Genomic DNA, 26,900 nt, shown 5'->3' with positions numbered 1-26,900 from the left:
ATGGCTCAAAGCAGTATACTTACTTTTATTTTTCATCATTATTTCTTCTAATTGGATTATCAGACATAGTAAAAGGTATAAAATATCATAGCCACTCGCTTCGTCAACATCGACCATCGGGATGCTCACGGCGAGCTTTCTATAATATATTATGTGGATGTGTTACACTAATTTTAATTTACACTCGTCGCTGTTACGCAATTCGAACGTAAAGAATTACCATTACAGGTGCTACCGGTGCTCGCTCGATGATCGAAAATTAAATGAGAAATAACTTTTTTTATGCTCTTATTTTTCAGTAGTCTTACATTTATTTATTGGTGCTTATGCTTAATATCCAGTAGAGAGATACAAAAGAGTACGCATAATTTTATCAACGATAACCGGAGTTGATTGCTCGAATTATTGCCGATGAGTGTAAATGTTACAACAGTAAATAAAGTTAATATACATTTCTTGTTCAAAAATCTAACTCTAATCAGTCGTTGAAACGTGATTACTGATCGTGGGGAGATAAAAATAATTCATGGACGAGATCAAAAACTTGGGAGTAATGATCTCTGCGAAGTTCTACAACTGTAATTGTTCGTGTGAACGAGTGCTTGATTTGCGGGAAGGAACTCAAAAATAAAAACTTATAACAATGAACAAAACTACCAAACGAAGGCTCTTAGTCTATCTAACTGAAGTCAAAATGGGTAACATCAGCCTCGTAACGATTTTTTTTGATCTCGAAACGAGTCGAGAATTGATAATTATTCCCAAAAAATGAGAACGAAAAAATAATTATACGCCTATGATCATGGCTACGAGATATTCATGAATCAATGAAAGATAATTCATAATAAGTACGAAGAAACTATCATTTTTTTTAGTTATAAAAAATATTAGGTATAATAATAGTTTGTTCCTTAGTCAACTAAATTAATACCGTAGTACGTCTTACCTCATATTTTGTCACTATCGACATTTTTCTGTCGTTTCAGTCAAGATAAAATATGCAGACGACGCACGTTGTCAGTTTTTTTTTTTCTTTTTATGGTCTCCAGCGACCGACGTAAATCTTTTTTTTACTGCTAATCGATCGACTAGTCACCTATTTTCATCATCATCTTTCGCTTGCTGCCACTTCCTCGTCCTTCGCCGTAATTTTTTCTAACATCGAAACTTTTTACGCGATGTCATTAATTATTTTCACGGCGCCCCGGAGCGACGATCTTTTTCCCCCTTGTCTTCGATAGTTGTTGTTGTTTTTTTTTTTTTTTTTTTTTACCTATTATCAGCTAACGGCAGTCATCATTTTTTCGGAAAATTTCTAATACCTTCCATAAATGCGGACGGAGAACGTCGCGAGTCCCCAGGGATTCCATACGGATATTGTGACCAGCCAATCAATGAGACATTCAACGATAGGCTTTTGCCTTCTCGGCCCATGCAAATAGATCGACGCTAGGAATTGCCTCGAAATCGTCACACGACGCAAGCTCGTTTCTGCGGAGTAAAAAAAATCATCTCAAACATGTTTTCCTGAGGAACGATCATCGGTGACTTTCAGGCGTTATTGACCGCAAGTTTTGCTTACCCAGGTTGAATGTTCAGGAAAACGTACGGTTGCATGTTCGAGATATTGTCGCCGTTGTCGCAGAATACTCGGGCCAACGAAACGTTGCGAATGCTGTTGAGTTGATCTGTGTGGGGATGAAAAATGATGAATTCATGAGAACCACGAGGAACCACGATGAATAAATACAAATTCTCCGTGTCCGAAAATCAACGACTCACCAGCAGTGAACGGATGAGGCTGCGCGGTGGATTCGTAGAAGAATCTATCTGTGCGACGAAGACGAGCGAATTGTTCAGAAATAAGGCAACCGAAAGTCGGTCCTAAAAGCCCATCTTTATTGGGTCGCTCTGCCGTTCCCCCAACCACAAGGTCAACGTCGTTAGGGTGGTTGTAGATCATGCTTAGCTTTCTCACCATCTGTCGAAACGTCATTATTCCATTACTGTCGTAATTCGCGTGGCAGGCCATCGACGAACGAAATCAATCAATCGGCAAACTTTAGAAACCGGACATCGATCAACCATGAGCATAGGCTCAATTAAATGAGTGATTCAAGTACAGAAAGAATAATCTTGATTCGAAATCAAATCATCCGCAGGACGAAAAAGGATATATCTATGAATGAATCTTGTTTCAGTACGTTACCTCGACCGGAATGGTGTCAAGGAAATCATCGAAATGCGTGGCGAAGGGGAGTCCGCAATATTTTCGATAATGATTGTATCCAGGAAGTCCGTGATCGCGACCACGTTGGATATCAAGACTGATCGAGTCCATTCCGTGCTTCCCATGTGTTTTGTAAAGTTTGTGCGTCATCTACCGAAGATAATGGTCGATGGATGAATAAAAATTTTAAACAAAAGTGATCGGAATGAGTTCGGTTCTTTTATCGATTCGCACTTACGTCCGGGGTAACGTTAGCGTCCATTTTTTGAGCATTCTGAGTAGTCAATCCACGAACAAGGCTATCCAAGACGTCGTGACTTTCAATAATCTTGGATTTTCCAAAATATTCATGGAGATGTAGAGTTCCAATGACCCGACGTTCTTCATCATGCATCCTGGAATAAATTGAATCGTTTGATGTCCATATTTTTCGTTCGATTCCTTGTCTTTCACCATATTTTCTAATTTATTCAATTTCCTATTACCTCATATTTCCCTGAACCAATGAATTTATGAACTGCAGAGCAGCGGTAGCCGCTTCGTTGCTGATCGATGGATTATCCAAATTATTGTAAATGTGAGAAAATCCGTCGGGGTTTGTCGGGAAAAGTTGTCCGTAACGGGTTTGATTTTTTCCTAGGATGACAGTGAGCCATTCGTTGTAAGTTATATGCTGGATTTCAGCTATGACAATTCTGCGAGCTTCCTGATAAAGAATTTCATCGTTCCATAAAGGGTTCAAATTAGCCAATTGCGCAGCGATTTGATTGTGTTCCCGATGCCATATCGTGTGCATCACTGCCAGGTGGGGATCATGGTTCACTCTAAAGTCACCTGATCGAAAAAATTATTATTTATCAGTTTAGCTTGCGGATGTAGATTCCCAGCTTTTTTGATGTATTTTGACCCCAGGAACACGAATCCGTTGAGTAAATTGAGCTAGGAATTTTTCTCGTCGAGATATCCTCATTTTTCTGCTCCAAAAAGTGAAAAATTGGCGATAACTCGATCAATTTTATGGATAGATCAATTTGACTTTGAAATTTGAATTCTTGAGATCAAAATACACAAGTGCAGCCTGCAAACCGTAATTAAAAAAAATGCTGATGTTTTGAGCTCGAAATCGAATAAAATGAAGGTCTAAGCGCGGCCGTGCAGTGATAGTTTGAATAAAATGTGGATTCTCACCAGCTGAGTAACATTCTTCGTCGTTGCAAAGTGAAGCTGGTTCTTCGTCTGCGGTTGGCAGATAATCATATCCTTCTTTATTTTCAACACGGAGAAGACCGCCCTGGAAGCTCCGCAGTCTATGAGAAGCTTTCAGCGATGATCCATAAACGGTAGAACCGTCCAGGTAGTGAGTAACTTGATTCATCTGAAAATCCAAACAAGGATTCGCGTCAGAGTTTTTTCACCCATCTATAATACAGTCATTTTCCGGCGTACTTCAAAAACAATTTCGTCAAGTACCTGCTCCGTAGGTCCGAACGTGCAGTCTGGTCGCAGAGCAGGCATAGATCGGACATAGTTCATGCAACGGATTCGATCTTTTCCATAAATCGAGTCATTCTCCGGGATAGAAATGGGCAAACAGTCAGGATGTACGTAACGAGGCGCCAGAAAATTTCCGTTAGAACGACAGCAGAAAATCGGCTTGTTATTGGTGACTGTAAACGAAAGCTCAGAATTGATATTTTGTAATTAAGATAACATATTCGCTCATCTCTGAATCGGTACACACCCATTCTGCTCATCGGGGTGTGCGACACGTCGTGAGCAACGAACTGTCCCCATTTCATGACAGCGAGAGTGTTCGAGGACTCAACTTCGGGGTTGTCATTGGAAGAGATGCTCGAACTGACGGATCTCGGACTGGGAAGCTTCTTCCCTCTGATTTCAGGCCGCCTCGGTTCTTGGACACCTGACCAATTGTCGAAATTAATTCAAATGTCGGTGTGCCGAGGGCGAATTATGAAAACGCATCGCCTTTGTTCGAACCGGAGTGTAATAACGAAGTTACTTCACAATCAAATCGGTCTCAAAATTCTACGATGTTTCGTCAAAAAATAAATTAGATTTCAAGTCAGTTTTCGGACTCCGATCACACAGTGCGTGGTTGCGAACACTCCGGTTTCAAAAATGGCATATGACGATACAGCTATTTTAGATCCGATGCGAATCGTCGTCGATCAGCAACCATTCCCTCCCTCAGTTTTTTTTTGTATTCAAAGAGAAAAAAAAAAAATTTCTGGCACCTAACGATTCCGAGGTTTGTTCCGATCGACAACGATTCGGAGCGATTCAATTCTCTTAACCAAATGACTGATGAAGGCCACGAGCGGAGCGAAAATGGACATCACGCAGACATTATCGACGTCAAGATGAAATATCGCGAATAAAATCCAACTAGATTCGGCCTACGATGTCCACATTCACTCGGCTGTTGGCTATAATAATGTAGCTATTTGATACTCTATGCTGCAAGTCCGTAAAGTCGCGTGAAACATATCGATCGTTCGAGATGTACAAATAATAAAGGCATTTACATGTGTAAACGTATTACAGTAAAAAGACATAAAATCATTCTAGAATTAATATAAATTAAATACAGTAGGTAAGCTAATATTAAAGGTATATCCGAATTTGTTTACATACACTGCTGCTATTTGCTGGATAGAATCTCCCAACCGGGGCACCTATTGTAGCCAGTGAATATTCACCGTATAAATTCACGCAGGCATATGTCTATTAATGCCATATGAAATGCTGTGATTTTTTATCACACATATTCAACTGTAATGCAAACCACAATTTATATATATATATAATCATTCGTTAGAACCAAATATCCATGAAACGCCGTTCGCTAGTATTTCAAATAATATCACGTACGTTGAATTACATCGATACGTTTTCATGTACATCGCGGAGTCGGTAATTCAAATAAGCAGGCGAATTCGAGATCATGATCGTTATAATGACGACGATGATGGTGATGATGATGATGATGAAGACGACGATTGATGATAAGTACAATCCGATGTAATAACAATACCGCAATACCGTCGATGATTGGAAACATATTTTCACTCGCTCAACACTATCACGTGCGAAAAAAAAATCACTAGGTATTGAAATCGCGTTTGAAAAAACCACATAATTCAAGTGAAACGAGCAACAAATGTCTAGAATAGAAACAACGAGCGGGGGACGACGACTAACGTTTAATTTAGTTGCCCTGTAAATAACTTGTAAATTATTTTATTCCATTGCATTGCGTGAAAAGAGGAAGGTGGATGGTGGGAGAATCGATTGGGGGAAAAAATTCGAATAAACATCTGAAAAGACGAGATTCTCACTACGCGTAGACGGATGTATGAATAAATTATGGGACATAGGCGGTGAAAGCGAGGAGCGGTATTTTGGTCGGGGGATTTTTGCAAAGAAAAAGCGATTCTCACCATCGGCGTAGCTGGGAAACAAGACCCTCGAGTAGGCGGTCATGGCACTTCCCCATTTAGGATTATTCAGATTGTTACAGGAACCATCGATCGTTCTGTAACGCGAATTTCGGTTGCAATCCACCTCCTGTTCTCTAGCGCAACGCGCCCCGATCGACGATTCTTGCATTTTCAAAGTCGAAATGAATCGGGCACACGCTTTATTCCGCAGACCAAATCTGCGCGGTAAGAGAAATAAAAATTTACAAACTCGCCACAAATATCGAAGTGATATCGAGATTGATTGAAAAATCATTCGCTTACCGCGGGCAGCTGTTTTGGAGAAGGTAACTCGATGCCTTGGCAACGATACGAGCCTCGATGCTCTTCCTGTGGGCATCTTCGGTTGGAAACCAGTAGGCATACTGACCCTGAGTCGGTGTATCGTTCGCGAATGCGATTCCAGCCCCGGCTATATTGTCTTCGAGTCTCTCCGATCGAGCGACAACAGTTTCTCCAAAACATAACGAAGAATTTATGAGCTTACGGTCCATCGCAGGAAATACTCGATGATCCGGAAAAGCTCGCGCGCTCAATACCAAATCTGGTTGGTGCATCATCGCCGGAAGGCCTTTGGGGAAACGAGAAAAAATGTCGATGAGTTCGCTTCAACGAAATGAGAAAATATTTCTACGACGAAAACGTCCCTGTTCGAAAATTCAAACGATAAACTTTTTGTGGATATTAATTCGTCTAGATGACTTACAGAATTTTTTTGCACCCTGTAACGCCCGGAGGTGAGTGTAGTATACGAAATAGGATGAATTATTATAGGATATTGTAGGATAGAAAAATTTCATAAATAAATAATAAAAATGCAGAAACAACTCACTCGTGTAAGCTGCGAGATAATTCTGAAGAGGTACGGGAAGTTTGGCGCAGTCCATGAAAGTTGGTTGTAACATAATTCCCGTACCCTGAAGAGATATCCAAAGGATCGCTAGGGTTGCCACAGACCCCGCCATGACTCCTTTCGCTGTTGGTAAAAAAATAATAAAAATTCTACATAAAGGTAGAAATTTTCGTTTCTTTCTTGATGCAACTTGAAATTCGCAAGAGTTAATTGACTGTTTACTCGGCAGCAAACTGCAGCAGAATAAGTAATCGTTCATTGTGCCATGCGGCTACCGCAGCTACCGCGCAGAATGAATCACTAATGACTAAAAATGAAGAGAAAAAAAAATCCTACCGAATAACATTGACCGTGACCGCGAGATACGATAAAGCGAATGAATTGCATTGTGCTGTTGCAGTTGCGAGAGAAAGAAGAATAATTAAATCCCGCGTCCCGTGAATTTCCTTGGTTGAGGTCAAGTTCAAAACCGAAAATTTATCGGCACAAAGAAATGTACAGCGTTTTCGGACCAAGTCATTTAAATGCAAACGAATCACCCGGTGCCTGTTTCAGATAATAAGATTCAAGGTGAAAGAAACGTGCGATAAGTTTTTGCATAAATATCATATAGTAACCGTATAGTGGTTCAAGTATGGTAACTGCGGTAGATGCAAATGGAATATTACTCTTATTGTTAGTCAGCGCTTTTGACCAGACCGGCGTTTGGAACTCTGATCATCGCGGGCGTCGATCGGAATTTTCCCGAGGGATCAACGTAGTCTGAATTCTTATCACTCGATAACGGAAAATTAGGAAGAGCGAGAAATAATCTCGTTGTCGGCTGATTGGGGACGAACGATGCTACATGGGATTACGAGGCGGTTGTGTCACACGGTAGCACATGTTTTGTCATGGAAAATTACCGGGCAACACCATGGACGGTTGGACGAAAGAGGGGGGAAAATATAAAGTACACTAGTGCGTAACACAGAAGTGGCCTGGATTTACACAGAGATAAGGAATCGAGAAAATTGCCATCTCATTCGTATCGCCGTTGAATCGAGTCATCCAGTTTGGCCTCTGTTTGATTTGCCCTCGGATTCACCTTTAAATTTTCCCTTAATTCTACGCAGAATGGAAATGAGAGGACGGCTGGTTCCTCTGCGTCCGCGCGTACGCACGATCAATAAATTCGTAGTGGCGAATCGCCGAATTCGTACGAAACTAGCCCGTAGACACGTAGTTGGGATGATTCCCACGCATCCGTTGATCGGGGGCGAGCTTTCAGGTCTATAAATACCAGAGAAATCGAAACTCCAATCAGACTCGGTGATTAGTAAACGTAGAGTGGGAAGAGTTATGCGACCTGCCCCAAGGACGACTGGATTCGTGCACTGGCCTACCTCACACATGCCTTTTACACTCGTAGTCTAACGGTCGGAATAGCGGATGAATCGTGACCTGCGTAACGTCGACGATCGCGTGCACTTTTAATCAACGCGTCTCGAGTGGGAAAATCAAAGTACCGGTGAATATCGTTCGGTCGATTAAAAAAGTGTTTACACAGGCGAGCAGCTTTCATCTGGATACGACGATTCGTTTGCCTCGTAATTGACAAAGTTATTTTCACGAAAGACCTACCCGATATATGATCCATAGGTTTCTCTATTCCATACATAGCGAAGGCCCAGCGATCGCTGTCTTCTGGAACTAGTCGTATCATTTCCCGCCGAACCACCACTGATTTTGAAGATTACTTTTATAAAATTATGTTACTCGGTAGAACGATTACGAATATTTTGGGCAAGTGCAGTTTGATTCAATTTGGCGACAGCGAGTAACCGCGGAAACACAATTTTCTCATCGATCTCACCGTGGTTGTTTAGAGTTGCGATAATTCAACAAACTTGATAACAAGAAAACGCAAATAATGCGATCAGCTTTGTGCAGCTTGTAACTCTACGTCCGGTCAGCTTCGATCGTCGGCGTCGAATGCCTTCCAGTGGGGACTCACGATGCAGCAGGGCGCGTCTCTTTCGTCGGTTTTGTAATTGTATTCGTACGACATACGTTCGTGTGGTGGTAAACCGTTTCCCCCCCACCTGCCGATATACACCAGGTTCTTTATTTGGCTTTGGAAAAAATTCTATCACTCGGTAACCACGTGTTCCGAAGCCGGCTGCAACGCTCGTCTGAAAGAGGACCGCGCCTCTGCAATTGCATACGCACTCGAGGCTCTCCCGCGATACGCGACGGTTCGGATAACGCGAATTTGCCTCCTCTTTTGCCCCTCGGATCGCTCGAAAGATTGGTCGGATTTTTGTCAACAACGTTTGGGATTTGGCAACGGAGGCCACACGCATCAAAAATCAATGAGATAAGATTACGCGGCTGGAACGAATCCTTACTTTTATTTTAACCGGAGATTAAAGGGTCGTCGTCGATTCTGTTATTCTTCCCGTAATCTCGTTTGCATAATTTCTTCTTACGCGTACGCGAAGCGAGGGAATGAATCACATCGTACGTGTGTCCATCGAACAATCGTAGCGCGATAAAATATGCATCAACTATAAATAGCAGGCTTCCCTCTTACTCTCGCAAATATCGTGCGAAAAAATAAGCTCATCGTATTAACGCCTGAATAATAAATGACGTGTCCATCCGCTCCGTGCAATTTCTTCTTTTGCTTCTTTTCTCCCTTTCTTACTATAACTCGTTGTGCACGGTGCAACGCTTATGCGATCACGTGTTCACCGCACGGTTCGTCGCGTGCATGTCGTATGACGTGTAATAAAAACTGTAAAGGCGTGAATGAAATTTTTTCTTCATCTACTCGCAAATAATAACAACGGGGAAGATATTGGAAAACCATCGATACGCGAGCGTCACGTTTTATAGTCGGACGGGCTTTAGATAGATCTAATACCCGTTACATAATCTCAGCGTTTTATCCTGAACCAAAAATCGCGAAAAACAACGACGATCCGGTTGTTCGATTGAATTTTAATAAAAACTAAAATAATTTTGAATGAACTGCGGAAATGATTCGGTGGTAGGGTTTACGATGTGCGGTCCGAATCACCAGCAGACGCCATGAATATAACGAGAGATACCACACGTAGCATACGCGATATTGCGTCCGTTCTCGGTTGAATTGTGATTCGATATGACGGAGAGAGCTGCTAAAGAAAACAAGTTTTATTTTCTAAAGATAATGCGGTCGCAATTATAAAGTCCCTCGCGATAGGAAATATAGATAAGGTTTATGGACAGACGTCAGCGTTGTTACAACCGAAATTTATTCGTATCGTTACGCTGAGCGACTTAAATGCTGGAAATATGTCTACGACAACGAGATATCTCAGCACACGATATACCCCGCGCAAAAATACACGGATATTCGTACATCATCGCGCGTCATTACGATATGAAAATACCCACGTCGCAATTTTGGATTTCGAGTGTATTCGAAGTTCCATCTTTTAACGATTCTTCTCTATAAATAGACTAAAAAAAAATGCACAAATTGTAGTGTTTGTGCATTCGTTTCGGCGATCAAAACAATATAATAATGTTGTTGTTGCCACCGCCGCCGCCGCGCAGTAAATGCAAGAGTTTAACGTCCTCTTTGTAAAAAGTTGGCTGGTATCGCTGTCCCACATTAGCGAATTTTCTTCTAAGCGAGGTTGGCGCGGAGCTTTCAAAGCGCGTCGCGACCCCATCTTTACCTCTGCTGATGCGAAAAGAGAAAAAACAACGAAATAAAATGAAAGACACGCGGGTGCAACGAAATCTGCGAGAGGTATGGGGTTGAGATTCTGATAATTAGATGGGCTGATCCGATTTGATTTTTGCGAGTCGTATGGATTGGAAATTTTCACTTCAGTTTAACCAGCGACGAGACCGTTCTGTCAGTTCAATGTGCGATTTATACCGTGCAAGTTATTGCAATTGATAAAATGCTCGGCCGGCTAACTGGCGATATTCTCACCTAATCGAGAGTTGAATTTCACCCGCATCTCGTACCGGAGTTCATCGAACCATTCAAAAACAGCACTCGCGGCTTTCGTCATTTGAAAATACGGTAGAAAAGTATTTTTCTTTTTCCTTCGCAAAAAACTACCAACTCTTATTGCTATAATTGTTCACGAACTTAACGCGATAACCGTACTGTAAACGTGTCGATTCAACGCAGACTCCGGCTGCACTTTCTCGCCATACTTTTATACAATGGTTGTAACATAATAATACTGGTCGAGCTTGCGCAACGTGCGGTCAAATTTCCATTCGTCTTCTTTTCAAATATTTGTGGGTGGAAAATTTTCAAATATCAGCCTTTGTACGCAATGTTATTTCCGAGAACAACAACGATCCTTTCTTTCCGCGTTGAGTTTCGCATTTCAAGTACAGTTGCGCGACTACAATGGCGTCCGTACCTGAAACGGTCGGCTGCGTAAATCTAAGGGTGCCTAATTCCTAATGCCTAATTCTTGGGGAGGTTCAGGTACAAAAGATTTGTCGCAGCCGACTAATCCTGGTACTTTTCCTGGCGGTCGCAGGAAAATTCCGTCAGCCCTGCACTCCAACCAGCGGAGTGAAACTTTTGGGTCTAGAATCACGAAATTCCGTAGGTCTGTAATGATTGGGAAACGTCGAATTCGGAATTAGCTAATGGCGATCGAACGATCAAAATCTCTGGTCTAGTTTACCGCGGTTGTCGTTCGATGCGAGGATTTAAATTGGGCATAAGTCGGCGTTAACTCGCCGTTATACCGTACGGACGAAACAGCTTCCACCATCCGGTTAGACGAGCACGTGATTCGAGCGTGATAACCGACTGGTCCGAAATTGTGTGCGTCGGGTCCATGTGAGCGTAAAGGCTCAACCGGAGGAAGTCCCATTCTCGTTGCACCACGCTTTGGTGGGCACGACCCGCACACCCACGGAATGCACACGTCGTATATCCCTACATGCTCTCCCGCACACGAGCAGCACCGCGGAGTAAACAGAGGCCCAAACAACGCCGGGAGGATTCGCGCGGTGGGTTGCATTCCTTGGCTGTATCACGTCGAAAATTTTTCACTAGAAAAACCGCTCCGGTTCAGCGCATAATAGGAGAGAACGCGAACCGCGTGAATTCAATTACGATTATGTTCGAATGACGATTGGATGTCATCGAGGAATTATGAATGAAGAATGTTATCTACTCACGTCTGAGAATCCGTCCGTGGGGGTGGAAAAGTGAATTTTTCAAAGTGTGTCGGGTGATCCCTGCACGATATACATATGAGTTCGGATGAGATATGAAGCGGCTTCGATATTTCTCTTGCAGGAATTGCGGCGAGAGTGATCCGAGATAATCCTCTTCGATATTCCGGCGGGAGTCGTCTCGGAGTATCGGTACGGAGGAGTGAGGACTCCGTTTATATATGAGGAGAGAAACGCACGGTGGACGCCCTAGGGTCTGCCGGTGCAGCGATGCATCGCGTACACGTCCCAGCTTCCTAATCTACCCTTCCCTCATCTCTGCAACTCGCTTTGTCGAATAACTGAGGCCGCGACAAAGACGACGATTGTTATGTCGCTCACCGTCGGAGAGGGGTCATCGAGGGTCGCCGCAATATTTACTCCAACGACTGCTGGAGAACTCATATTTTATTTGTCTTCTCGTTTCGACGAATTTTTCCCTTTTTTTCCCTCTGTTAAATCGTAACCATCGCGACCAGATAGTCACGTCGGTAAAGTTGATTCTCCTCATTGTTCTGTATTGTTGATTTCGCCAAGAATTTCTTTCTTTCGATCGTCCACTCTTCTCGGTTCTCCTTTTTTTTCTTCTTTTTTTTGTTCCACGATAACTCGTACAGGGAGAGCGTATTGGACATGTGCATATTTTGTTAGTGGTGATAACTGCGCTCATTACAATTGCTGATTCGCACGTGCCAAGCGCATTGCTGATACAGAGCGTAATAACATCTTATCCTCGTATTATTCATGGGAGAATCCTTGTTATGGAGAAATTTTTCTTGGAACAATTGGAATAAATAATATTCCAATTGCGTAGAGAGGACGTTACGATATCGCTCTTATTTTTATTTCTACGAATTGAGTTTGATCGCGTTATGTAGTTTTGTTGCATTTGTGCGACGAGGATCAAGGTTTGATACGATAGGGAAAAAAAAGCAAATCATACGACGAATATTTGCAGATTACATTTAGCATTGGATCGACGATGATCGATGTTAACGATGTTTTGCAATGTCCGATCAACGAGAATATCAAAAAGTGGTTGTTTTCACGCGGTTCACGCTTTCGATTTTGCAGTGAAGACTTCGGGGCCAAAATAACTATTCGTAATTGGATCGAAGTCAACGTATTGCTCATGCTCAATCGTCAAAAATTATGATTCAACCGAGTCTCGCGCCCACTCTTCGGAAGATGATGACGATCGATCGTCGCATGTTCTGATTTAAAAAACTGACACATACCATGCCTAATTATTGATAAATATTTTGTCAAATTCAACGTCTATTGCTGTGGGACTCGGAGAAGGATAAAAATTGTAACAGTATCATTTGCGCGATCATGGAGAATGAGAACAAGGAAATCAGCGCGTTAAATGAAAATTTTCATTACAATAGCATGCTAGCTCGAGCGCTTGTCCAATTATTCCCTCAAGAAGGTTAGTTCTAACGATCACATAACAGAATACATCTATAAATATAATTCTGCTATGTACCTAGAATCCGAAAATTCTTTATGATATAACCATCGGGAAAACTTTGGTTTATCAACCGCCGAATCGGTGTGTCCAGAGAATTTTTATTTCAAATCCGCTGTTAATAAATAATTACATAGCTCCGGTTGGTACGCGAGCTTTATTTTATACCGGCTGCCAATGCGAGCGAACTGTATCGCTCATGGGCAATGGAGCTGTATTTAATCTTTTGAAAGAAAAAAAAAAAAAACCAAGTTAAATAATTTTGTACCTCATATCGTATTCTACCTGGTATCCGTCGTACGACGATGTCCCGATGGATCGATGGACGCGAATTTTTCCTCCCTGACAGACAGAACGAAAATTCACATGTGGCTGAAAAAACTGCAAAGCGTTGACGGCGATGACATCGACGCCTTGATAATTCGCAACGACTACATGTGGCTTTTACTTCTCGTCATGCAGAGCGGAAGTCTCACCGAACCCTTCAACAAACTTCCCCTGCACGCCAAAGACGGACTACCGCCTGTTTCCGACGTCATGGTAATTAATTTTTTTACTTTATAGGCTTTGAAAAAATGTCAGAGTATTGCCCTATAAACCTGCGTTACAGCCAACTCGAATCTACCAAGAGGTCTTGGGTTCGTCGGACCAGAATTTCTCTTGGATTGACAAAGTAATTTCTGAACCGGATGTCCTTGATGAAAATGAGGAAGACGCAGTTCCCGTTAAAGTCGGAATTGCGCCATACACTTTTTTAGGCCATCAACCCCGTCCTATAAATGGAATCGCTTGTTATTTTTCTGTATTCAGCAATAAATCCTAGTCTTGATTGAATGTAGAATTGATTTTTCTTTGCCATTTTTTCCCCTCCTTTTTGAGTAGAATTTTTTTTTTGTGAATTATTAGTGACTTTAAAATTCTGTTTGCAATCGCTTGCATTTATTGGTCAATTGAAAAAAAATTATTTACGCTTCTGGATCAGGATTTTGCGGTGAGAATCGCTCCGATAAGAAACTGGGCGAGTCAATAGGCCTCGGTGACAGCAGCGTGGCCTAAAAAGTCGTATACTCATTAGTAGCTAATGGCAGAGGCTCTGACATCAGTTACCTGTTGACCACCAAAAACTAAGTTGCATCGCTAAAACCGCCACAGCTACTGTTTCATTTTTCTAACAAGTATAAAAAAAATTTAATTACCAAGGATAAAATCACATCCGCGATAACTAACAAGCTGCATGCAGGTGATATGGAAATGAGACTTGGTACGATCTATATTGATCTCTTTCTTGTACTTCTTGAATTCGGTTCTTTCTTTTTTTACCTACATTCTATTTGTGATATGTAATATTTTAGAAAAAGGATACGACTTTGAGAACGCAATAGCTCGAGTTGGTGAGCAGCACGATGAATATTAATTTTTCTCTGTGTTCTTTTTCATGTAACATTGGATATTCGAACGGATGAATAATTTTTCTTTTCTTCAACAGGATATGGGAGATATCAAGTTCTCCTATTTTTCCTCTGCGGGGCGATTTATGCCTCATGTGCGATGGGCACGACAACCCTTTCGTTCGTCTTACCTTCCGCAGAGTGCGATTTTCAATTAACGTCCGAAGACAAGGGACGTTTGAATGCAACTCTCCTCGCAGGTGAGTTTGAATTTTCATGGGCAACGAAAAAAATATCATGTAAATCCGATAAATCTCCATTAATTTCTCAGGGATGGTGACGGGTTCCTACATATGGGGTAACATAGCCGATGCTCGTGGTCGAAAATGGGTACTGATAGCTGCCCTTTTGATGGACTCGATGGCGGCCTTGTCCTCCAGCGTGGCCCAATCATTCCCGCTATTTCTTTTCTTCAGATTCTTCAACGGGTTCGGGTGAGTCAATTCATCCTAAGACTTTTGAAAAAAAAAATTATATAAATTCCTTATCAGCAAACCGACTTTCGATCTCGCAGCGTCATCGGTGCCACCAGCATAATCTTTCCCTACTTCAGCGAGTTCTTAGCGACAAAAAATCGCGACGTGATGCTGTGTAGATTGGAATTATTCTGGACCCTCGGGGTTATTTCTCTTCCAGGTGAGCGATTTTTTAGTTGGACGAAAAATAGAAAAAACGTCAAACGATCATTCGAACTTCGTACTAATCCACACTTTGCCCCTGATCCCTTGCAGCGATCGCTTGGGCCGTTATACCGCATCATTGGAAATTCGGTAGTCCTGAAACGTTTTCCTTCACATCATGGCGGTTGTTCGTTGCTCTTTGTGGTATCCCAAGTCTAGCGGCGGCCACAATTCTTTGTCTATTCCCAGAAAGTCCGAAGTATCTGATGACACGCGGCAAGATGGATCGAGCGCTGATAGTTTTTGAAAAAATGTTTGCCACCAATACTGGATTAGACAGATCTGATTATCCGGTAAGCATCAGTCGCAAGCACAAGAACCATCGTCGTCATCGATGTCATAGCAACTGATCCATCGCGGTTGATTTTTGCATTCCTTCTTTCAATGTCCAGGTGAAAACACTTATCAATCCTGGCCAGATAAATCGCAAGAGCACAAAACACGAGACTCATTTGAAAAAGTTGGTAATTAGCCTGGGTTCGATGTGGCGGCAAAAGAGAGAGCTTTTTTCACCACCTCATGTGAGGTACATCGGCCTCACTTGCTTCGCTGATTTTGGATTGATGTTCAGGTAATAATGTGACAGCGACTGACTTTTATAAAATAAATAACAATATCCCGATGATAATTCGTTACAACTATTTTGGCATTTAAGCTACTACACGTTGACGCTGTGGTTTCCCGAATTGTTCGAGCGATTTGGGCAATTTCAAGACATTCATCCGAACGATGCCGCCGGTATTTGCGACGTGACTTCAATCGTGGTCGAGGGCGCAATTGGAAATAGCACAGTAATCGTCGGCTGCGAAGACAAACCGCTAGATAATAAAGTATTTCTCTACACTCTCATCATCGGATTATCCTGCATCCCGACTTCCGTTTCGCTTGGATTATTTATCAATAAACTTGGAAAAAAATTGCTCTTGGTACTCAGCTTTACGGCGGCAGGCTCAGCTGCCCTTGGATTAAACCTTGTGAAAAATTTGACCCAGACTTTAATCCTTTCTTGTATTTTCGAAGCAGTGACCAACACCACCGAGGTGATAATTTTCTGCGTTATCGTAGAACTTTTTCCGACAAATCTGCGGTACGGCGAAATGTATTTTACCAGCTAATTTTGATAAGATTTTGACGAGGAAATTTTTTTTTCAATCCTATTTTTCCGGATTACAGAGCGTTGGCTATGTCCCTGACGGTCACTTTCGGTCGTCTGGGTGCCATAGCTGGAAATGTCGTTTTTGGAGCACTGATTGACATGAACTGCGTTATCCCAATTTACACGATCGCGGTTTTACTGATATGTAAGTATTGAATTTTGAGTCTTGAAAGCTCAACTCATGGCAATATCGTATGACGCGTTTCTTGAACGTCTTCATTTAATAATCCGCAGCTTCTGGCTTCCTCTGTATGTTCATACCCGATAAACGTGGACAAATTGAACCACCATCCGCTTCGGCCGCTGCGACACCTTGAAGAATTTTCACCTGAGATGGACACCAGTCGTGTCCGGTAAAGCTAAGGTCAACAATCCAGCGGCTAGGTAAAAGCAACAGAAAAAATAAGCTAAAGAAACATGGAAAACCCCCGGTCCTTCGTTCGACAAGATGCATTCGCCGAGCTTGAAAAGAGAGTCCGGATTACAGCGTGGCCGAATCTCCGCTCGTATAAATCCTCATTATTTTCCCTTTGTTTCGTTTTTTTTTTTTTTTTGTTAACCGAAATTTGAAATACACACCTGTTGAAAGTATCCCTGCGATAGAAATCACTGAAATGCAGTTCGTTCCTCCCTTTGAAAGCATTCCGTACATCCCAACCGTCATACCCAAGTACCCGAAACCGTTCGTAAGTCCGACGCCGAGGACCCTGCGACATGGTGCAGACTTTTCTTTAATTTTCGCTCCATACTTTCCTCACTTTTTCCGATCGGACCTCACTCGAGTCTTGAAAAACTCCGTGGCCAAACACGAAGCTACGGTATCACTGACTATCCACATACTCGACATCAAGCTCGTGTAAAAAGCTCCACGGTTTGTGCCGATGACGAAGTGAACCAGGAAGGATAAGAGCCCCACGATGACGTGGCTCAAGGCTGTAGGAATTCAAGGTTCACCAAAGATTCAAATGAAAATGAAGAATTTGCGATAAGATCGTATGAATTTACCAATAAAATATGATCTGCCGAGATGATCGAGGCGTGCTATCATCCAGATTAAAAATGGAAGCGCTATCAGGGTGATCAGCAAAACTTGTCTCCGGTAATCCGCACTTCGAACATCATATGAGCTGCAGTCGAGTCCTGAGATATTGTATAAAAATTCAGCGGAACTATGCTTTATATTATTTCAATGTGTCGCGTCAATGTAATGCTAAAATGTTGGCGGCACCATTATTTTCGCGGAGGTCAGGCTTCCATGTCAAATATTTGTCTCCTAGTTTGCAATCGACCTTGTTCTTCATTATTGCGAACACGAGGACGTTATTAGAGCTCATTTCTTTGAACCAATTGCTCATCGTAAAGTAGCTACGATAATAAATATTTTCCTTTTGACACCACAGTTGTCACGGTAGATAATTTTTTTGAAAATAGATTCTCACCAAAGTTGAAAGAAGAATTTTATCTGCAAAACGATGAGTACGGAGTACCAAGGCGGCCGCAAAGCCATCGATACGTAGGTCTCGAGCTGTTTGCTATCATTTCCAGCATCATCTTCCGATGTATCGTCCGCCGATGATTCCTACAGTGGAACACATTAGCCCCCGATGATGAAATTTCAATCGTTACTTAATTGCTGCGAGCTTATGTGGATCCTAATGTTCACCCCGGGTTTTCCAAGGGCTGAGAGAAGCCGCGGACTTTCTTTGAGGAAACAGTATACCAGCGGTGCAGTGGCCAAAGCTAATGAGCCGAAAATAAATTGCGACACGCGCCATGGGGTGGAAAAAATCGTGGGGACTATCAGTCCGATCAGCAAGAAAATCTGCAGATAACACAAATCCGATGCTCTAGACCTCGGAGTCTGAGTCTCACTCACGTAAACCACGGTAATCGCGAGGAGCGCCGAGGTCCTGGAAGGAACGGAAAAAAAGCAATGAAGATGACAGAGAATGTGTATGCTATTTCGATAAAGAAAAATCATATAACTACCAGAAAGCCTTGAAGATCGACAACGACGCGAAGCAATGATATTCCTGGCAGAATCCCAGGGACAAGGTGCTCGTTCCATAAAAAATAAGTGACACGATCATGGGCTTCAAACGACTGAACAAATCCCCTGGCACGGCTATCAAGAGTCCTCCGCTAATTAAAGCTGTGAATCGTTATCCGTAGCTGAAGTTTTATTTTCATCGTGTGCAATTCATCCGCGAGAACGTTAGCTATTAAAACCGACCTATCAGCGTGAAAGCGTCAATTTTCATTCGCTGATCGTAATCAATCCTCAAATCGCAAGCGATCGAGTCATCGTTTTGATGAAACGAGGCGCCAGAACCTGATATGGATACCATCGTGAGTCCTGGCAATCCCAAGACGATGTATTTACTTTGCATCCGATTCATTGCAGGTGAATACTTCGGTACACCTTCTACCTCATCGTTGTGCCCGCTGCACCTGTTGATAATTTAACTGGCGACCGTTTCGACGGCTCTTGATGATTATAATCTGACACGTGTGCGTCCGAATCTCAAAATACTCGACGAGTGTAATCTTCACTGAACTATTTTAAAATAAACTAGCGGAAATTATTTATGAGTCTACAGAGCGAGTTTTCATTCGATAATTATTATCAATAACGAAGGTTATCGGTGATAGATTAAAACGCTCTATCGTGTGTCAGTTTTCGGGGGTCAAGTTGCAATTAGTTGTAACTAGACTCAATTGTTCGTTGAATGAATTTGAATCTATCAACGCTACAGTGAACATCCTAATCGATATTCACCTTTGCCGTACGCATATACCCACGCAAATGTTACACTGCGAAGACTCACCCCTCTCTCGATTTTTATTTTCCAGTAAAATAAGCCAATTTCTGAGCTGGAAAATTTGTCACTTGACAACTGGAGCGAGCACGCACCCACCCCATGTGGAGTGGGATTTTATTCTGTCCATCAGAATGGCACTGTTCTCGGTCGAATGAGAATTTTAGAGACCATGATAGTTGAAAACCAGTTTTCATAGAATTTTTTCAATAATTCATTCAATTACTGGTAGTTCGTAGCTATGCGGTGTCAGCCGGTTTTTCAACTTTGTGAAAATGTATAAAAGACGATTCCAAGTGACGCCAGTTCTACAGTCGCTTTGTATCGTAATTGAATCCTGGACCTTTTAGCAGGTCAGGAGTTCGAGTCTGAACCTGTAAACAAATCATTATTTTCCAATCAAATTATAATAATTGATTTTACGATAAACTCGAATGAACGTGCGTTGACATCCGCGGTAATTTGGAGTATCTATATTTTCGGGAAAGATATGCTCTTCCAAGAACTTTGAGGCCACTAAGTTATCAGAGACACGGCTCGTTGAATACGACTATGTGCGATCGAATGGTAGGGTAATAAATTATTCAACAACGACTCTTTAAAGTCAGTTCATCTTTCAATATTCACATTTACCTTGTGCTTACACGTACCATTTATTTTCCGTCTAGTTCCTGGACGAACGTCTTGTTGACAGCGTTGGAATAGCAGGCCGAACTCATTGCACGCGCGATTCGTTATTATGACAATGTTTCCTCGACACTACGCACAAAGGATCCCCTTTCTCGTACATGCGTGAAGTAACGCCGTTTATCCGTTTCTTGTCGCATTTTTTCTACTTGTCGCGCTCGTGTGTCCAACACCCATAATTATTATGATTGTGACGTCTTTCGAATACGCGACTAATTACTGCGCCTATTTAGCCGGCGCGGGCCCATTTCAACGGGCAATTAGCGAAGGAATCCCTGGCGTACGAACGATATCGATCGACCAATCTTTGATGACCGATTAGCTAGGGAACACAGGAGCCCACAGGATATTCCTTCCATACGTGGGCACGCTTAACGGGAACCAGAAAAATGTCAAAATGTAGATTCACTACGCTCCGAGATTGACTACCTTAGAATCGACACTTATTCGTGGCTGATAATTTGTCAGCCATAATATCACGGTCATTAGCCATCAGGCAGCAAGCTTGATAAGAAATATGTTCAAGCGTAAAGCAGTCACATTACACTTTTCGAAGGTCGTAACATCGCGCTCCAATTGGCGATTCGGTTTATAGTTGTATCGGTATGTAGTTTGGATGTAAATATCATACATTGGGAAAGCGAGCAAGGTTTGGGTCACATTCAGTCGTTAATGTAAACTTGTTAGGGACTTATTTTTACACGCTCGTCGGTGCAATTTATCGCTAACAATAACTTATTACAACTGGTGTACGTTCGTTAATTTAGTCAAATTATTATGTATAAGTCTATTAAGCCTTGCAAGTTATTGACAGATAACAGTGACAAGGACAAGAATTTATTTACCATTTCCCTTCCCAAGGAAAAATCGGCGACAGCACCCGATGCCGGTGAGTCCATTTTGATTTCAATAGATTACACGATCCCAATCACCGAGAGATTTAGCCCAGTTGAAGTTATCCTAATTAAAAATTGATTATTATCGCCCTATCAAATCCACACGTACGACCGTTACATTCTAGGTGACAATCCGAAAAAAGACGAAGGACCGGTAGATTTTGAACGGGCCATAACGCTTACAGGTATGTGTGCACACCATTCGGCGAATGGATTTATCGCTGACCAAAAAAATCCGATTTCCGACATAAAGAATTTTTACTCCGCATTTATGGCTCTCGTTGAAATGTATCGTTTGATTTCGGCAGGATATGGGAAATTCAATTACTTTCTACTGTTGGCTATCATCCCCGCTGGGTGTTCGAGTATTTTCGCATCCGCACCGATATCCTACATCCTTCCGCCGGCAGAATGCGAACTTGGACTCACACTGCTCGACAAGGGTCTCCTCAATTCGATGGGGTTTGCGGGTTGGTGAACTTAAAATATTACCTGATTCGAATAAAATTTAACAATTTGATCGTCCTCTTCTCGCAGGCATGATATGCAGCACTATGATCGGAGGATGTTTGGCCGATACTTTAGGGCGTAAAACAATACTCGTTTACGGATACCTCGTCGACACAATAATCAATGTGGCCAGCAGTTTTTCTCAGGTCTCTTGGATATTACTTGTTTTCAAATTCCTCAACGGCGTGGTGTAAGTATCCGTGTTCGCGGGACAAACTTTTTTTGGATCTCTGGTCGACGTTGGACCTCTTTGTAATCTCAGCTGGGAATATTCTCTTAACGGATCTCCATTCGTGTAGGAGCTCCGGTCCTTTCGCTGCCCTGATGTCCTACCTGGCCGAGGTCCACGGCGAGCAGCACAGATCGTGGATTTACATGTGGTTGGGTGTTGTTTTTTCAATCGGAAATATTTCCGTACCTTGTGAGTTTGGCGTTTGTTCGATTATTTTATGTCAATTACACGTTCCACGATGGTATCCTCTTTCAATTTCAGGTTTGGCTTGGCTCGTCATTCCATTGAATTTCAAGTGGACATTTTTCGGTGGATATGTGATATTCAATTCCTGGAGATTACTATTATTGATTTGCTCCATTCCAGAACTCATAGCGTGTATGGCTTTTATGTTTTTCCCCGAAAGTCCAAGGTTCCTAATGTCTAAAGGACGTCAGCAAGAGGCCCTCAAAGTCTTCAAGAGTATTTACGCCCTCAACACCGGGAATCACCCCGACACTTACCCCGTAAGTTTGATTCAAATTGAACACAATCACGTTTACAGAATTCGTAGACAATTTTCTATTTTTAAAATGAACGTTCACACCCAAAGGTAAAGAGTCTCGTCGACGAAACGTCCATTGAAGCGTCGGGTAAAAATTTCGTCCACATGCTGCGATGTGGATGGCGTCAAATGAAGCCGCTTTTCGCACGAGCCAATCTCTTCCGACTGATGTTGATCACGTCGATACAATTTGGCGCCACAGTGGGGTGAGGGTACATTACATCTCGTACACCCTTGACTAATCTCGAAGATTTTTCGCAGAGAGTGACTCACCATCTTATGATTCCAGATCGAATTCCCTGAAACTCTGGATGCCGCAGTTATTCGCGATGATTGAAACGTACGAAACAATGCACGCTCCGATCTCTTCGTCGCAGGCGCATCCTTCGGTTTGCCACATGCTGGACATCACGAAACATTCGGACAGAAATGTGACCACTGTAATTACGAATGGTACGATCAGTACCATCGTTCCTGTCTGTACCGAGGTAATACTATTCCCCTGATTACGACCACACGGCATTCGACCGGGCAAATAATAAATATAATTTACAGATGGTGCTGGACGCCACTGTTTACGTAAATTCAATAATAGTTGCGTTGACCGGTATAATCGCTTACACGATGGCAGGAAGTCTGGTAAACGCGATTGGGAGGAAAAAACTTATGGGTGGGTAAAAATTGCGAGAAAAAATCGTCATACCCATGGACCACGTCCCGCAACTCTCGATTTCGAAATATTTTTTCAGTGTTCTGTTTCGTGGGGGCTGGTGGTTGTTGCGGTGCGCTTTACTGGGCACAAGACACGAACGGACTTCTCGGTTTATCCTCGGTATTTGTAGCCCTCTCGAGCATCGGTGGTACCACGGTGGTCAACGTGATAGTCGACAATTTTCCAACGTACCTGAGGTAACGGGCGAGTCGTTGCGAAATAAATAATGAAAAACTTCGGCATTCTTCGATAAAACATTCACGCAGTTATTCTACACAGAACGATGGCCGTTGGTGTGACGTTGATGACCGGACGCATCGGTGCCGTCTTTGGAAACTTGATGTTTCCAATATTGCTGGAGGTCGGCTGTCTCGGCCCTTTCATCATGATTGGATCCGCGTGTATAGGTGAGCATTGCAAATCAGCTGCGGACTTTGATATGAAAATTATAACGTAACGAGGAGTCGTTACGTTAGCCGAATAAATACATAGTACGACCATATCGTACTACGAACCAGTTTTAGAAAAACAGGATATGGCACGATTGTACATTCAGCGCAGCGGTGATTCATTCAATTGATTTTTACCTGTAATCACGAACGATGTGATTGACATTTAACTAAAAGAAAAAAACAAACTTGTTTCAGTATGCGCATTTCTGACGTTGATGTTGCCTACGAGCAAGGCGATTGGAGGAAAAGAAGTGATTTCTCCATAGTTTGAATATAATATAGTTAGGTAGACTGATGAATAATATTATAATTTGTTACTATTTATAAATATGATAAGTCATTGTTAAGTGTTGAAGTAAATGTAACTTAGGACTTTTTTAATCGGAATACTCTCAGAATGTTTTCCGTTGTAATTATTATGCCCGGAAAATTTTGATGATCTTCGAAAAACTGATTTCGAAGAACGCGTAGATGTATACATGATGTACCTATAATTTAACTACAGTCAACTTTGAAGTATTTATCTAGGAAATATAAACATTTATCTTTGCGACATACCCTGATTTCAATTAAACTTTAAAAACATGTGATGCAGATATAATAACTAGGAGATATGGGTATATTTAAAATGAATAATTTAATTACGGTAATCTAGTATCCTCACATCAGTTTCGCTGGTGGTTTAGGGATGAAAATTGAGAGCAGAAAGCAGGCTAGAAGAAAATATGGAACGATTTTTTCATGCGCAAAAATTGTAAGCGCAATACTTAATTGGGAAAGAATTATAGAAAAAAAATCAAACCGGTTGTCAAGTAGTTATTTCGCCGATACATACCCATCAGAAATCCTCCGACGAAAATAAAGGGCGCCATGCAACCTGCGACCAAGAGGATTGGGAACAAAAGGTTGCCTATCAATGCTCCGCTTCGACCGACGCACATGGTCAGACTAACCGCCATCGTTCTGTTGGAGATACGAAGGAATTTTGAACGGGAAGCGTTTCGAATCGATAGATTGAATTCGGTAAATCTGAAATTAGAACTAACCGGAGGGACGTTGGCATCAAGGCAACGATGAAACTGATGATGGTGTTGACTGAAACGCTAGAACCAGCTAAATAAATGGCGAGAATCGCCAAAGTGGCGTCTGAATTTGGAGACCAGTTCAAAATTAAGCAGCAGAAAGCTGAAACCGCGTAGACTGTGACTGGAAAAAATAAATATCGAATTGATCCATGTTTGGGTGGACTCGTTCGTTGTTATCGCTGCGCAAATTAACTCACGTAAAAGCGGTTTCTTTCCAATCAAGTTCACCAAGTTTCCTGCTAACGTAAAACCCATGACCGTCGTGACCGCTATTATTATTGAGTTTATGTAAACTCTGCTAGGAACAGGCGACTGAAACGTTCATTTACCATTAGATAAAACGAACATCGGAATTTTTTTATTGTCCGAACTCACCGCGATGCACGTGCTTTCTACCGTCCCGTTGACGACATCCGAAAAAGTAACGTTCGATACGGGACTCGGCGCAGAGATCATTTCGCACAGTGTAGGCATTCCGGAATTTGGATCGCGATTTTCATAATCGAAATTCTCTATCAATGTGAAAAGCTGAGGAATCCAAAGTCTCAACGTGTTTAAACTGTGATAAAAAAAATATATATACAGGTATGCATGAATTTCCTCTCACCCTCCGCTGATCCGTCGTCGACCTACCTGAGGATGCCACCGAATTGGATGGTGATTATCAGCAGAAACTGACCCAAATACGGCTGCCGAAAAAGAGGCTTGATCTGGGCCCATCCACTTCGGGTCTTATCCCAGGCAGACATGCTCTTCCGGCTGGCTGATCGTTCGATTTGTCTCTTCTGAGCCTCTTGACACAGGTCCCTGATCTTTTGTGTTCGACAAGATTAAACATCGACCGGTATTCGTGTGTTTGATCGTCGTAATATACAGTGTGGAATAATTGAGATTACCGGAAATGATTCCGGTGGATTTCCAGTGTTCATCGTATACATTTTTCTGAAGACCTTGAGGGCCTCCTCGTTTCGTCCTTGAGACATGAGGAACCTCGGACTCTCCGGAAAATACAGAAGAGTGAGAAACGCCGTGAACGCAGGGAGGCTGGAGATCAATAGGAATATTCGCCAAGAATTGAAGACGAAAGCTCCGTCAAAAAGGGTGAACGACCAGGACTGCGGAATGATCATCCACGCGAGAACTGAACGGAAATTTTTAATCGTCAGTGAATTAACCGCGATGATTCAGAGGCCTCGTTCTTCACCTGGAAGGGCTATGTTGGATGACGCCGAAGAAAGGCTCGCCCATAACAAAGTCTGAAACCTATGCTTCGAACCGGAAAATTCCGCGAGGTATGTCATTTTTATCGCGTACGGTCCGTTTATTATGCAGCCGCTTAAAAATTTGAAAAACACCATCATGTAGAAATTTTGAGACATGCTGCATAAAACGTTGCAAATCGCATCAGCTATAAATCCTATCCTCAGAAGTGATCGACGACCGTTCGTATCGGCTAGGAATCCCCATATGAACGCAGAAATGAACATTCCTGCGGCAAATATTGAAAGTCAAAAATAGAAACCACGAATTTAATTTTAAAAATACGAATTGTCATTGTTTAAGCCTCACCAGCGAAGATCGCTGCGTTCAAGACTCCTTTGTCGAACAAGGTGAGCTTGAGATCGCATTCAGCGGATGGAAGTATGTAAGCCATCGTTGTGGTGTCGAAAATACATGCCCATCCTCCGGGAAGGATTGCCAGAAGAAGTAGAAAATTGAAGAGTCCGTATCCTGAAAACCGCGAATGAAATAACGGCGTAGGGTTCAGCGTTTACGAATAAAAATCGGTAGACGAAATGCTTAGACCTGTGGCGTCAATGGCTGCTTCAAAGTCCGATGGTAATTCCAACGCATCGTCGGCTAAAAACATTCGTTAGAATCATCGAGTTGCACAGTTTTGTTCCTTCGATTCTTAAAAATAATTCAAATTACCATATAATTGGCGAGAAGGTGTATTTTACGGATCTGTAAGCTGGATTATATGAGACAATTAAATGTTACAATGCGTTCGTTGATATCAAATTGAACTGAGACCTACCATTGCTAACCGTGTCTATCGGAGCCTGGGCTTCTGGCGATAAAGAGATCGCGAATACCTCACACACCTGTTTCTCCTGTTGTTTCACATCAGACATTTTCTCTCCGTTGCGTTACGATGAAAGTTGATGAAAGACTGCTGATTATGTGGAGTAAATTCGTCGTTGCATAGCACCTTGTACTTGATATTCCACTCGAGGTCTATTAAAGTAGATGAAGTCACCTCATATTTGTATTGTGCGATAGCAACATAGATAACGGCGCGGAAATATTCGAAAATTTGATTATTTACATGTGAATCACTGAATCACCCGCTGAACAACCTTTCAACATCCTTGCCAGACGCTCGAGTACGCAAT

The 26,900-nt window shown here is 42.3% G+C and overlaps 4 protein-coding genes across 9 annotated transcripts; 2 read left to right on the top strand and 2 right to left on the bottom strand.

Moving 5' to 3' along the window:
- Nucleotides 1–291: 291 nt before the first annotated feature.
- LOC105688654 (peroxidase-like) lies at nt 292–20,178 on the bottom strand. 2 transcript variants are annotated; one of them, XM_048656511.1, is made up of 21 exons: nt 20,037–20,178; nt 18,801–19,760; nt 18,557–18,719; nt 18,231–18,477; nt 18,007–18,146; nt 17,796–17,932; nt 17,573–17,707; nt 17,341–17,500; nt 17,147–17,274; nt 6,563–6,706; nt 5,995–6,301; nt 5,692–5,909; nt 3,972–4,151; nt 3,701–3,897; nt 3,419–3,605; nt 2,716–3,064; nt 2,469–2,625; nt 2,210–2,380; nt 1,783–1,981; nt 1,583–1,688; nt 292–1,491 (listed from the first exon to the last, which is right to left on the bottom strand). In XM_048656511.1, exons 2-21 carry the CDS (start codon nt 18,964–18,966, stop codon nt 1,404–1,406), a joined length of 3,579 nt encoding a protein of 1,192 aa, XP_048512468.1. In that variant the 5' UTR covers nt 18,967–19,760; nt 20,037–20,178; the 3' UTR covers nt 292–1,403. The 2 variants fall into 2 exon arrangements, with proteins under 2 accessions (XP_048512468.1, XP_048512469.1); XM_048656512.1 differs by lacking the exons at nt 17,796–17,932; nt 18,557–18,719; nt 18,801–19,760; nt 20,037–20,178 and having other exon boundaries at nt 18,007–18,354.
- LOC105688565 lies at nt 11,932–14,363 on the top strand. Its single transcript, XM_012404991.2, has 3 exons — nt 11,932–13,244; nt 13,633–13,823; nt 13,894–14,363. Exons 1-3 carry the CDS (start codon nt 13,148–13,150, stop codon nt 14,104–14,106), a joined length of 501 nt encoding a protein of 166 aa, XP_012260414.2. The 5' UTR covers nt 11,932–13,147; the 3' UTR covers nt 14,107–14,363.
- Nucleotides 19,748–24,220, top strand: LOC105688637 (synaptic vesicle glycoprotein 2C-like). Of its 3 annotated transcripts, XM_048656525.1 has the most exons (14): nt 19,748–19,953; nt 20,055–20,183; nt 20,935–20,962; nt 21,095–21,154; nt 21,278–21,439; nt 21,507–21,669; nt 21,779–21,900; nt 21,973–22,217; nt 22,304–22,461; nt 22,545–22,743; nt 22,811–22,925; nt 23,005–23,164; nt 23,247–23,374; nt 23,615–24,220. In XM_048656525.1, exons 2-14 carry the CDS (start codon nt 20,175–20,177, stop codon nt 23,683–23,685), a joined length of 1,620 nt encoding a protein of 539 aa, XP_048512482.1. In that variant the 5' UTR covers nt 19,748–19,953; nt 20,055–20,174; the 3' UTR covers nt 23,686–24,220. The 3 variants fall into 3 exon arrangements, with proteins under 3 accessions (XP_048512482.1, XP_048512481.1, XP_012260526.2); XM_048656524.1 differs by lacking the exon at nt 20,055–20,183; XM_012405103.3 differs by lacking the exons at nt 19,748–19,953; nt 20,055–20,183 and having other exon boundaries at nt 20,823–20,962.
- LOC105688638 (synaptic vesicle glycoprotein 2A-like) lies at nt 23,707–26,844 on the bottom strand. 3 transcript variants are annotated; one of them, XM_048656527.1, is made up of 11 exons: nt 26,543–26,844; nt 26,437–26,476; nt 26,074–26,364; nt 25,709–25,993; nt 25,401–25,645; nt 25,138–25,316; nt 24,880–25,063; nt 24,702–24,816; nt 24,466–24,625; nt 24,255–24,382; nt 23,707–24,132 (listed from the first exon to the last, which is right to left on the bottom strand). In XM_048656527.1, exons 3-11 carry the CDS (start codon nt 26,156–26,158, stop codon nt 24,080–24,082), a joined length of 1,434 nt encoding a protein of 477 aa, XP_048512484.1. In that variant the 5' UTR covers nt 26,159–26,364; nt 26,437–26,476; nt 26,543–26,844; the 3' UTR covers nt 23,707–24,079. The 3 variants fall into 3 exon arrangements, with proteins under 3 accessions (XP_048512484.1, XP_048512483.1, XP_012260530.2); XM_048656526.1 differs by lacking the exon at nt 26,437–26,476 and having other exon boundaries at nt 26,074–26,235; nt 26,311–26,415; XM_012405107.2 differs by lacking the exon at nt 26,437–26,476 and having other exon boundaries at nt 26,074–26,235; nt 26,311–26,364.
- Nucleotides 26,845–26,900: the final 56 nt, after the last annotated feature.

The sequence above is a fragment of the Athalia rosae genome, chromosome 6 (assembly GCF_917208135.1).
Source record: "Athalia rosae chromosome 6, iyAthRosa1.1, whole genome shotgun sequence".
Taxonomy (NCBI): domain Eukaryota; kingdom Metazoa; phylum Arthropoda; class Insecta; order Hymenoptera; family Athaliidae; genus Athalia; species Athalia rosae.
Note: the sequence above shows the minus strand (reverse complement) of the source record. Positions and strands in the feature narration are given on the sequence as shown.

Bases quoted from the DNA above. Each gene is read 5' to 3' on its own strand.
- LOC105688565 (XM_012404991.2), top strand. From the start codon at position 13,148: ATGGAGAATGAGAACAAGGAAATCAGCGCGTTAAATGAAAATTTTCAT. The intron at 13,245-13,632 runs GTTAGTTCTAAC...CCTCCCTGACAG, and splicing joins CCAATTATTCCCTCAAGAAG to ACAGAACGAAAATTCACATG. The intron at 13,824-13,893 runs GTAATTAATTTT...CCTGCGTTACAG, and splicing joins CGCCTGTTTCCGACGTCATG to CCAACTCGAATCTACCAAGA.
- LOC105688637 (XM_012405103.3), top strand. From the start codon at position 20,851: ATGTATAAGTCTATTAAGCCTTGCAAGTTATTGACAGATAACAGTGAC. The intron at 20,963-21,094 runs GTGAGTCCATTT...GTTACATTCTAG, and splicing joins GGCGACAGCACCCGATGCCG to GTGACAATCCGAAAAAAGAC. The intron at 23,165-23,246 runs GTAACGGGCGAG...TATTCTACACAG, and splicing joins AATTTTCCAACGTACCTGAG to AACGATGGCCGTTGGTGTGA.
- LOC105688654 (XM_048656511.1), bottom strand. From the start codon at position 18,966: ATGAATCGGATGCAAAGTAAATACATCGTCTTGGGATTGCCAGGACTC. The intron at 17,275-17,340 runs GTCCGATCGGAA...ACCATGTCGCAG, and splicing joins TTTTTCAAGACTCGAGTGAG to GGTCCTCGGCGTCGGACTTA. The intron at 1,492-1,582 runs GTAAGCAAAACT...TTTACTCCGCAG, and splicing joins TTCCTGAACATTCAACCTGG to AAACGAGCTTGCGTCGTGTG.
- LOC105688638 (XM_012405107.2), bottom strand. From the start codon at position 26,639: ATGTCTGATGTGAAACAACAGGAGAAACAGGTGTGTGAGGTATTCGCG. The intron at 25,994-26,073 runs GTGAGGCTTAAA...TATTTGCCGCAG, and splicing joins GAACGCAGCGATCTTCGCTG to GAATGTTCATTTCTGCGTTC. The intron at 24,817-24,879 runs GTGAGTTCGGAC...TGAACGTTTCAG, and splicing joins TAGAAAGCACGTGCATCGCG to TCGCCTGTTCCTAGCAGAGT.